This window comes from Echinococcus granulosus (assembly GCF_000524195.1).
Source record: "Echinococcus granulosus chromosome Unknown EG_S00098, whole genome shotgun sequence".
Classification (NCBI taxonomy): Eukaryota; Metazoa; Platyhelminthes; class Cestoda; order Cyclophyllidea; family Taeniidae; genus Echinococcus; species Echinococcus granulosus.
Genome location: NW_020170478.1, coordinates 1 through 11,063, shown reverse-complemented (window position 1 = coordinate 11,063; position 11,063 = coordinate 1). Strand labels below are relative to the sequence as shown.

The 11,063-nt window shown below is 46.8% G+C and overlaps 1 protein-coding gene across 1 annotated transcript; it reads right to left on the bottom strand. All coding sequences in view use genetic code 11, as the record gives it.

Moving 5' to 3' along the window:
* Positions 1-3,532: 3,532 nt before the first annotated feature.
* EGR_08166 (Dual specificity protein kinase CLK2) lies at positions 3,533-10,441 on the bottom strand (the record flags this gene model as incomplete). The annotated part of the gene is made up of 14 exons (XM_024497415.1): positions 3,533-3,820; positions 4,038-4,128; positions 4,164-4,325; positions 4,937-5,016; positions 5,253-5,332; positions 5,380-5,680; positions 5,765-5,855; positions 5,933-6,046; positions 6,591-6,657; positions 6,821-6,914; positions 7,020-9,362; positions 9,576-9,714; positions 9,792-9,974; positions 10,257-10,441. The coding sequence occupies 14 exons, from the start codon at positions 10,439-10,441 to the stop codon at positions 3,533-3,535; spliced, it is 4,218 nt and encodes a 1,405-aa protein (XP_024348125.1).
* Between the last annotated feature and the right edge of the window lie 622 nt (positions 10,442-11,063).

The following is an 11,063-nucleotide window of genomic DNA, read 5'->3' as shown; positions in this document are numbered from 1 at the left end:
GAATGGAGAGAGAGGATGATGCTTTTTGATTTTTCCTTTGGTATCGCGAGAGACCAAGCGGCAGACTTGCATTAGTCCCTCCACAAAAATTTCCCCCTACCGATCTCGCCGTGTATTCGTCTCTCCGTGTGTATGATAACACGAGGTATCTGCACTAGCCTCTGTGTGGGTTCCATTAAAGGCCTCATTTGCAGTGTCTTCCTGTGTGCGTCTAGGAGTGACAAAGAGTCCATGGCAAAAATCTTTTAAAAGTTAGATTCAAAAGTACCTTCTGAAATTAAATATATGCAAGGAGATTATTATTAAGTTCGAATTTCGCTAATAAGCTAATGTAGAAAAATGGAAATTAGCTCTCAGTAACCGTGACGCTGTCGCTGCTTAAGTATAAGTGAAACCTTTATTAATTGATTTAATTGAAAAAATCAGTTATTCTGAGAAGCTATCAGATTCGGGTTCTCTCATATTGTGGATTGTTACTAAGACAAATTTGGGTCGATAATAAAATGCAATTCTTCTATTAATTCAGGGGTCAGAGCAAATATTACTGAAAATGCCAAATGCCGTTGGTATTTAGTGCATATATTTTTATTATTGCAGCAAATATTCAGATCATTTCATGAATCCCTAAAATAATGAAAACTTGTTATCAAAAGAAGAAAAACTACTGATCGAGTAAAATTTTTTAATTGACACTCCAGTGACTTAACAGTAATTTGAAAAAAGGGATTATGTAGTATTATGATATTATGTTTTTGTCTGTCGATTGCACTTTTCTCTACGACATGGGCCTAGGGCCAAACTGACAGCGTCTTACCTCTTCTGACCATTAAGAATACTTAATCTTCCACAATACTTTTGCGTATTACTGTAATACGATGGCGGTTTACCCCTCGGTATTCGTGAGGCGTCACTTTTGTACTTTTGAATTCGCGCCCTTGTACCTCGCTGGGTGGGCTGGCCTTGTCATGCCAGTAGCCCAAACACCTTCGCTGTGCCAAATACATATATTCTGCCCTAGTATCTTGTCTTCTTTCGTCTTCAGAGAAGTCTTGGGACGCTACATTGGTGATAGCGGGAAGCGAACCTGATCTCAAAAGTTATGTATCCTGTTTTTCACTTCTGCGTGATAAACCTCAGAGGAGCGGAAGAAGTACGTGCTACGGATGGGAGAATGGTGATGACCCCTCATAGAAGGACTTAAGTTGACGTATACTTTTGGCATCTATCCCAGTCCCGTGTCCTGCAGGAAAGCTATTATCAACTGAGGTGACACTAGCCGTGAACCGTCTGGAAGTTTCGTTACAGACTTCACCTACCCTCTAAAGTGAGAATGACGTGGCAAAGAAGAACAGACGCGAAAACCCCCTCCCCATGGATCTGCCAGTGTTCCTACATCTATCTATGGACAGGCATAATGGTCAGCACAATCGCCTGTCACCGAACCCATTTCCTAAACCGGACGAAACTCCAGATCCAGTTAAGCTGCTAAGGGGGATCAGTGACGGTGAGGTCAAGTAGCTCCTCAGTTGGACGCTAAACTGGTGACTGGCACGGTCGGACCGCGGGTGTTTCTTTACAGCACCGACAACTTTGTAATGGCTGGTGCGGGAGGTTGACCTCCGGGAGTGCCGGGGACGACGCTCAGAAGAGGATGGAGACTATGTAATACGGTGGTAGTTTATTTCTCTGTATTGGTGAGGCGCCACTTTTGAACTTTTGAATCAGCCCTCTTGTACCGCACTGGGTGGGCTACCCTTCGGGCCATGCCAGCAGTACAAACACCTTCTCTGTGCTAAATATGTATATTCTGTCCGAGTATTGTATCTTCTCTCGTCTTCAGGGAAGTCTTGGGACGCTACATTGCGGCCTTAGCAGGATTTCGAGGCGCTACGATGAGGAATTCGATAAACAGACCTTACTAAAGTAGTAAAACATTTGGGCGATTGTCAACAGACACACACTTTGCCCAAATTGATGGGATAGGAGAAGAGTGAATTAGGTCTGTTCAAGAACTTCTAAGATGATACACATTGTCATGACAAGACCGTCTTTTAAAATATTTACAATCTTCAACCCTTTGAATAGGAGCTCGTTCAATGACTCACTTAGTAGCTTTGCAAAATAAATTTCGCTTTACATGTTTTGCTGTTAAATTACGGCAAATGACCACCGATTATTAGAGATGAACAGTGATTTATTTATTTAATTATATAACCTTGCTGACTTTAAATTGACAACTACATCAAATGAAATAAATAGACGTTATTTTGATTTTGCTCATGCAGTTTTCCGGGTTACTGATATTCCTGCTTTTATCGTACAGAACAAGTATGGGTAACTCCGAAATACTGTAGCAAATTTTAAGCACTTGATTGTTATGAGTGCAGCAATATCGAAAGCAATCGTGATTCTTGCATTACTGTTAGACGTACCTGCCATGTTTCCCAGGACGCCTGCATTTCTTTCGTTCAGCACACAAGTACTAATATTTTCGCGTTTAAATGAGAAAATAGCGCCTCCATTTTGGACCGTACTTTCTGAGAGACGGCCTTTTGTATCAAAGGGTTGCACAACAAGAATGGATTGTGAAAATCAAAAACAATTCCTTCGAAACCGTTGTTTTGTCAGCAGCTTGCGGGATTGGACTTGTGCGGAGTGTTGTTACACCGATAATTGCAACTATCTTGTTGAGGTTAGCTTATGTGCATTCCAAATCTTAAGTCCAATTTTTTATTTAGAATCGATCTTCGCGATTGTCAGTGCAGCGCCGAAACCTACCTTTATTACTATTATTTTCTATTTTGTGCAAGTAAATGTTTATGCAGATCTCTGCGCCTGACCTTGCTTATTTTATGAGCATGCATTAGGAGCCAACTTCAATGCTTCAACACTTCATCCTCTGAAGGAGCCGATCATTCCCCACACGGTTGTACCCGATCCCCCAGAGGAACCGCCTCTTTCGCTCTTAATTTTGAATCCAACCACTTTGGTAAACGAGCATGTCTCTCGGGGACACTAGCGGTGCCCAAAACAATAAGTGGTTAGTCTTGTACTGCCTGGCATTGCAACTGGAATGTCAAAGATACTAGCAAATTCTGCGAGATACTATTCTTCGACGTAGTAAAAAACCCCGCGCTAGGTCAGTAACTGTTAGCTTTTTAATTCTGGATCGCCCCTGCGCATCGAATCGCCACGATTAGTAGCAACCATGAAATTAGCTACATCCACTGTGAGACCTCAGTTTTAATAGGCTGCGATGAGTTCGAAAATATCCTATCGGTTTCTCAATAACCATACAAGCGGGTAGTCATTCTAATCCTGAGAACCTAGCCATCGTACGAAAGCTCAAAACAAACGCGTAGAGGGAGCACCATAGTGGACGGGTAGAAGCGTGTCTTGAATTAATGACATCACAATTGAAGTGTTGGTCGTCATCCTGGCCGTGGTAGTGTGGAGGAGTAATGAGAGGACGGGAGGCAGGCAGTCGTGAGCATTACAAAAAGAGGAGACGGAAGGGAGAGAGCTGCGTTGTTCATCGCACAACGTTGCTGGCGGAGGCCGAAGTCTTTCTACGAACGCCCTCCGCATTACCATTTGCCTCACCACCACTCTCCGCGGACTGCTGCTGCTGTGGTGGTGGAGGCGGGAGATGGGGAGGGTGATAGCGGTAATTGAGGCGCTGGTTCGAGGGGATGCGCAAGAAGAAGGGGTGCGACATTGCTGCCGCCAGGCAAATGCGATCCGCCGGATCGTACTCCAACATCTTCGAAATGAGATCGAACATATCAAGGGTGTCCTGATTCTCTTCTTTGCAGTACCGCTAGAAAGAAGGCACAAAGGAAAGCGCACTTGTCACTCCAATCCCGACGTACAGGATGGAAAAATGACATAATTTGCGATGATTCCTTAAGTACGTTACTCTGTCTACTTAAAGTGAACACGAAAAAGGCAGATTACATTCCAATTGCGTACGGAGATCCACATACAAACCGCTGACGGTGAGGCTACTTGAATGGGGTCAGTAGGCATGCACATACCTTGAGAGGTCTGCAGGAGAGAAGGCGTTTTTGCGAATGCGCGGAGAGATGCTGCACAACGCCACTGCGTGGACAAAAGTAGTTCGAGCGCCTGGCATGCAAAACAGGCAAAGAAAATACATGCACAGAACTGGGTGTGACAAGTAGAGGAGAGAGGACATGCGAATAGGGAAGGGTGGGAGTGCGTGGGAGGCACTCACAAGAAGGGGTCGGCAGTTCTCGCGTACGTAGCGCCCCTCGGGGCTGTAGAAGTCCCAATCCAATCGGCCGTGATAGAAGAAACCCGTGCTGGGTAGGCGGGAGTAGAGAGTGAGAACATGTCTATACCTCGCCTTTCCGTACTTTCTATCCCACGATCACACGACTAACAATATTGAGACATTAAAGTTGGGTGGCTCAAAGAATTTTTATCCCAAGAAATAAATAAGTAACCGTTCGAAGGAAAATTCATACACCTTTCCCATCACAGCACGGATTCAAAGCATTTCAAATTGTGGGATGATAAGGGCTTCCGTTTTCGACAATCACATACTTTCGATGTGTAACAAGTAAAACATGATCTAGAACTGAGAAAACCTTTTTAGTAATTCACTTCCCCATGATCCAACCAATATTCCAACAAGAAAACGTTGCTTTATTTCTAAGCAAGGGTTTTTGACGTGGTAGGCTCCGCCTGCCACTCACCGTTTTCCCCAGCCTCTATAATGGCAGATTACCGTGTCATAGAGAAATTTGATCGCACTTTTTCCTTCACTGGAGACTGTCCAGCCCTTTGCCCTCTACAGGTTTCTTCAGCGTCATCAAGCGCATAAAAAAGGCCGTAAAACTATGTAGTGAGTGGTATAAGTGGATATGTCGATCATAGCGGCATGAATATCGGAACTGCAGGAGACACGTACCGTGATTTCCGAGTCATCCGATAGGGGATATGGCCGAGAGTTCGCTCCATCATGGCCAAGTGCTCGCGATTATCGTGAGTCTGCATAAACCACATACACACCTATTAGTACAACATGCTTTCCTGTTAAAATATTACAAAGACTGACAAAACCTTTTCCTTAAGAAGTATTGTTCATAAATAGGCCATTATGGAAGGGTGTAAGGATGAAGTAGGCTTCATTTTCGGCCTTAAACCGTAAAAATAAAGGGATGTGAAATGAGAAGTGGAACTTGCCTGAAAGAGGGTGTAACCGGTGTAGAGCTCGAATATGATACAGCCAATCGACCACACGTCGCAGGGTTGGGACCAGCCGAGCTCTGAACAAATAGCATAAAAGGAGCGTCAGTTGGGAAGGCTAGAGGAAGAGTGACAGGGGTAGCGAGACGCGACAGATTGACGGACCGAGAATGACCTCAGGGGCGCGGTAATGGCGAGTGGAGACGATGGTGGAGTGGTGGTCGTAGTCAAATGTTGCCGAACCGAAGTCGATAAGGCGCACATCAGAGCACTTTACAATACGGTCGTAGCGTCGCTTCTTCCGATTATGAACCGATATATAGTCGGAGCGATTGAAGAGAATATTCTCCGGCTTGAGATCCGTGTGGGTCAGCTGGTTGTCGTGCATGAAGCGCACTGCATGGCATAGTTGGTAGCTAATATGCCGCACGTGCTCTATCGGGTAGCCCACGTAGTTGTTCTCCCTCTGCAAAAAGTCGATTTTGGAAGTAATAAGGGTGAAAAACGGTATAATTAGTCACTTGCATGCAATGGATAGCAAAACACTAACCAAAAAGTCGAATACTGAAAGACCGAGGATATCGAAAGCCAGACAGATATGTCCAAAGTAGTCAAACCAATCGAGTAGTCGAACACAGAGGCTGTGCAGAGAAAAAAAGAGAATGTCCTTTAGCATCAAATTGAAAAACAAGCGCTTGTAGTGATGGCGAGTACTTACTACTCATCGTTGGGATCGCGTTCGCGCAAGAAGTTCAGAACGTTTATTTCCAGCATCGCGGCCTCTCTATACTTATCCACGTTCTTGATTATCTTGAGAGCGATTCGCGTGTCCCTGAAAGTCGAATCAACCAATCAAAATCAAGACAAGTGACAAGATATTCATTAACTATGTGTCACGAGACCTAACGAAGAAGGCCAGAGGTCTTCCCGATTTTTATCCATCCCTTCCATCTACGCGCGTATGTATGTGCCTTAGGGCAGCAGACAAGACGGACGGGGGTAATCACGTGCAAGAAAAGTACAGCAATTTAAGACGGAGGAGAACCACGTGGTTGGTTGATTTCCCGTTCTGCCCAAAGCTTAGAAAAATAGCCACTCCCGCCAATATGAATGAAGACCTATTGGAAGGTTACTCATTTATGTCAAACTCCCTTTATCCCTTAAGCACTTTCTACCACTCAAGGGGTTGATTTATGGAGTACAGGCAGCTTCGGGGCTGTTGCAATTTGCATAATGAAACGGATAATTATGTGGAGATAGTAATAGCTTGAGAAAGACTACTTTGCAAAAGCAATCATCTGATTGTTCATGTTTGCAGTCTAGCAGTGACTGAACAGGGCAGGTGTGTGTACGTGTGTGACTCCGTGAGCACTTACGTGTGATGATCGAGGCATTCGACGACCTTGCCGAAGGTGCCCTCTCCTAGCGTCTTGATTATCTCATCTGGAGGAAAAAGGTTATATGCAGTGACGATGAAGTGAATTGAGTTACAGTGAATGAACTGTCATAATAGATTGTTAGAATCAGCCGAAAAGGGAAAAACGTGGGGAATATTATCAGACTTAAACGTTTCAACAAAAAGCAAAACTTTCAACGAGCAACTCACATCTATCAAGAATGAATTCATGGGGACTGTAGATAAGATGTCCATCGACATCATCCAGGGGAGGAATTCTCGAGGACACGTCCTCCTCTGGGGGCTGTGAAAAAGGGGAAAAACAACAGGAATAGATATTGCTCAAGACGACAGCTTCGACTCACCGCCACAAAAAACAAAACAGTTGTTCCCGTATTATCGACCTTACCTGACTCGATCCGTCATAACTCTCCACTTCCTGTTGCTGCTGCATGCTGAGCTTACGCTGCTCTATGAACTTCTTCGCTCGCTGGCGTGCCTCAGCCACACGCGAGGAGCCATCAGCTGTTGTTACAGCAGCAGCCCCACCCATTTGAGGCTGCATCTCCGCCCCTACAGCCGCAGCCGCCTCCTCTTTCTTCTGTTGATTCAATGCCATTTGCACTATAGCTGCATTTATCTCCTGTGTTTTCTGCGTGCGTCTCAACTGACGGCGCAGCTTTCGCGATATCTCCACGTCTGACTCTTCTGATTCCTCTTCCTCGTCTTCATCCTCGTCTTCATCCTCTTCCTCCTCAGCATCATCATCACGACGTTCAACTTGCATTGGAGGCGAAAGCTTCAGTGCCTCCTCCACCTTCTTCGGTAGCTCTGCCATCTTCATTGAAGGCAGTTTTGGAAGCCCAAACACCTTTTTTGGTACTTCCACTGCTACCTTTGGTGCGAAAGTCTTTTTCGTGTCAGGAGGCAGCGACCCGTGAACAGAGATGGTGGAGATGCAGGCACGTTCGCAGTAGTCCTCAAAGGTGACCTCCATTGGAGCGGTTTGCACGAGAAGGGATGTATGAACTGGGTAGGGCGGCTCTGCAAGGGTTTCAACAACATCCACAATCTGTCCACTGGCTGGCCACAGGAAACGCTGCTGTGGGCTGCCCCCGCCTGTGAGCGAATGTTGTTGCTGCAACGGTGGACCTAAGCGCATGCGACGCAGCGGAACACCACGGGAGAGGGGCACAAATGAGGGGAGAAATTGTTGAACGGCTATTCGCATCCCACCGCTCTTCTTGTCAGTGGCAAGAGTTCGTTGGCACAAGGGACAGGTGTCCCTGAGGCCCAGTTGCAATGCCTCAGTCTGAATGGCCGCCTCGCGTGTTGCGATGCGTTTTCGTGCTGCCTCAACCAACGCTCTCTTCTCCTTCTCGCCTACCAATTGCAGTCGCAATAGCTGGTAGTCTGACCCTACGTTGGCAAGCATATTTAGGAGGTTGTTAAGCGAGGGCGAGGTGGCACTGGGGGAGGAGGCAGTAGGGTTGCCAGCGGCAAGAAGAAGAAGGCTGCGCTCGTGCTCCTGCTGCTCTGCGGCCACTTTAGCAACAGCGGCCTCCAGTTTTCGAAAGAGCACAGAATTCTCCATATCGGCAATCGAGGTGCCGTTGTTTTGAGCTGGCTGGGGTGCACGGGTACCATTTCGATCGGCAGGAGGTGAGAAGGAGGACTCGCGTGATGCCACCGAGCCTCTACGCGGTCCAACAAGGCTCGACTGCGGTCTGGGTGGTGGTCGAGAGGCACTCATTTCTAAGCATTCGAATCTTGATGGCGGTGGAAAAGGCAAAATCACTGAGGATTCCTCCTGGCGCCTTCTCTTGCTAGGTTCTGATACTGAAAAGGCTTCCGCTTCCGCGTTGTTTGCCTCGAAGTCAGAGACGATTTCGGAGGAGATGGGAGAACTACTTTCGGAGGAGGAAGAGGTTGAGACAATGTAGAGAGGCTCCTCTTCTTGGGAAGCAGAAAAAGCTTCCACGGAATGCGCGAGGGTGGAGTGTGCAAAGGTGGAAGCTGTGTGAAGGGACGGAGTGAGAGAGTGAGCGCAAAAGTGCGGCTGTTTGGAGGACCAGGTCGTGAGCGCGAAGCGTGAAAGCGGAGCTTTCACGCAGACAGCGATTGCCGCCGGGAGCCGCGGTGTCGAAATGCAATGAGGTGGAGCAGGGGGGGAGGAGGAGGAGGCGGACTCCCAATTGCCGGAAGACTGACGCTTCGCAGTGGCGGTAGTGAAGGCCCTCCGAGGTGTCGGAATCGATCGGTAGGCTGGGACAACAGTGGCAGCAGTAGCGGTGGGAGCAGCAGCAGCAGCAGGTGACCACGAGGTGGTGAGGGAGTTGTGCTGGTGGTGCTGGCGGTGATGATTAGCGATGAGGTTGATATTTGACGCAGAGGCCCGAGAACGGAGCCCGTTTGGGCTAGGGGAACTGGCTTTTTGACCCAGTTGTGTGGATGCGAGGCAGCAGCAGAGGCAGCAGAAGAGACGCCGTTTTGTTGTGTGTGCAGCACAGATCCGTGTCTTTACGCGTGTGTGTGTGTGTGCGGGTGTGCACACGCCTACACCCACATCCATACAGTGTGATGTGATATGCGCATGTACGCGTTCGTGCGGAGGTGCGTGTCCACGCGAATGTGAAATGGGCAAATGCTGCTGCCGCCATACATCTCCGACCAATCGATAGCTTGCGTGCTTTATCGATTGCACTGTGTACGCACGGAAAACGAGAATTTTGGATCGGAGGCAAGTGTATGCCTATGCGCTTGGGTGCATGTCTGTACCAATGGATGAAACACGCAGCCACACGCCCATGGGAGGAAGCACACATCCGATTAGAAACAAGACGTTACTACCCTTTTAGAAGCTCCGTCAGCAGTGGTGGATCAAGGTAGCTCTACCAATGAAACCCCCCAACCCGCAAAAAAAACAGAGTAAGCAGAGAGAGGAGAGGGAAAGGGAGGGACGAACCGTGGCCAAAGGAGGTGCCTTGTAGTGTCGTCTTGGAGTGGATGAGCGGGAGCTGGAGAAAGAGGGTGTGGTTCGTGTGCTAGGAGAGGTGGCCGAGTTGTGTACGAAGACGACTGAAGGCAATTTGTCTTGGGGTTTTCTGAAAAGGTAGAGGAGACATGCGGATGAAAATTGGTTGACTGAAGGCGCGCAAAAGACTGATCGGGAGGGACTAACCGACGATAGCCACGATGATAACGACGACTGTGGTGGGATATGGAAGAGGAGGATGGAGAGGAGGCGGAGGAAGAGGGGGAGGAATTGGTGGAGGAGGAAGCGGAAGGCTGATTGCAAAGACGACGACGGCGACGTCGGTTGACATGATCACACACTTTAAATCGGCCATGTTGCGGTGAACCTCTAAGTCGATAAGTTAAAGTGGAGACAACGTGCCGATCTGCCTCCATGGGAGAAGAAGGGTTTTGGAACTAAAAGCAGGAATAAAAGTAATCGGTTATGACGATTCTAAAGAATCGAAAGCTTTCACTTAAAGAATTAAAGTATTTAGAAGCAAAAATATCGTCGAATTATCAAAGTTCTGATAAATAATTCTGTTATGGATCAAAATTATGGCGAATGAATAGTAAGTTGAAAAAAAACAAGAGGCGACACTTAGAGAGGCTGTTAGTGCATCACACTTACACGAGAACGACCAGAGCGATTCCGATGACGACGAGGAAAATGATGACGACGGGGAGCGGAGGAGTTGCGATTGTGGCGACCAATATTGTTAGGAGATGAGGTAGAGGCTGAGGAGGTTCTACGAAGCCTGACCCGAGGTCTATCGACGGTGGAGTGGGGAAGTTGGCCCCGAACCCCACCGACATCACTATTGTCACGTGAGGAGTCCCAACGTCTGTGGGATCTGTAAATGTCTCCGTTGCGCTGATTTCCACTGAAAAATGCACACGCACACAAATGCACAACACGAGGTCATGGTCATTCCAGAATATTCGAGCCTTTATTCTCGTAATACGCATATATAAAATTTTGACCATTGATTCTTAGTTCACTAGAGTCCAAAACCAAAACGTAAGAATTAGGCAGGTAATACACATTAAATGGTCAACAGGAGGCACTTGAGAGATGATTCGATGCCGAAAAAGAAAGGCAAAAAGTTGATCAAAGCATTAAAGGATAGAAGGGTGAAAATAATAAATATGAACGAAGTCTTGATAGAAAGAGGAATCAAAAAAGAGCAGTAATTTAACCACTACTCAAGATGACCAAGATCAAATGCCACGACTTTTTTCGCTAAAAAAAAACGGAAAAAAAATTACTAACAATTCCAAGGGTTAGTTAATCAGTCGTACAAGGGTCAACGGAAAAAAAATTGTCAATATTGGATTAATTAAAAGATGAAATGATGGAAGGACAGGATTTCCAAAGTAGCAGACCGCTTATTCAGCATAAGAAATTAAATTCAAAAGCTCCACGCATTAGCCCGGC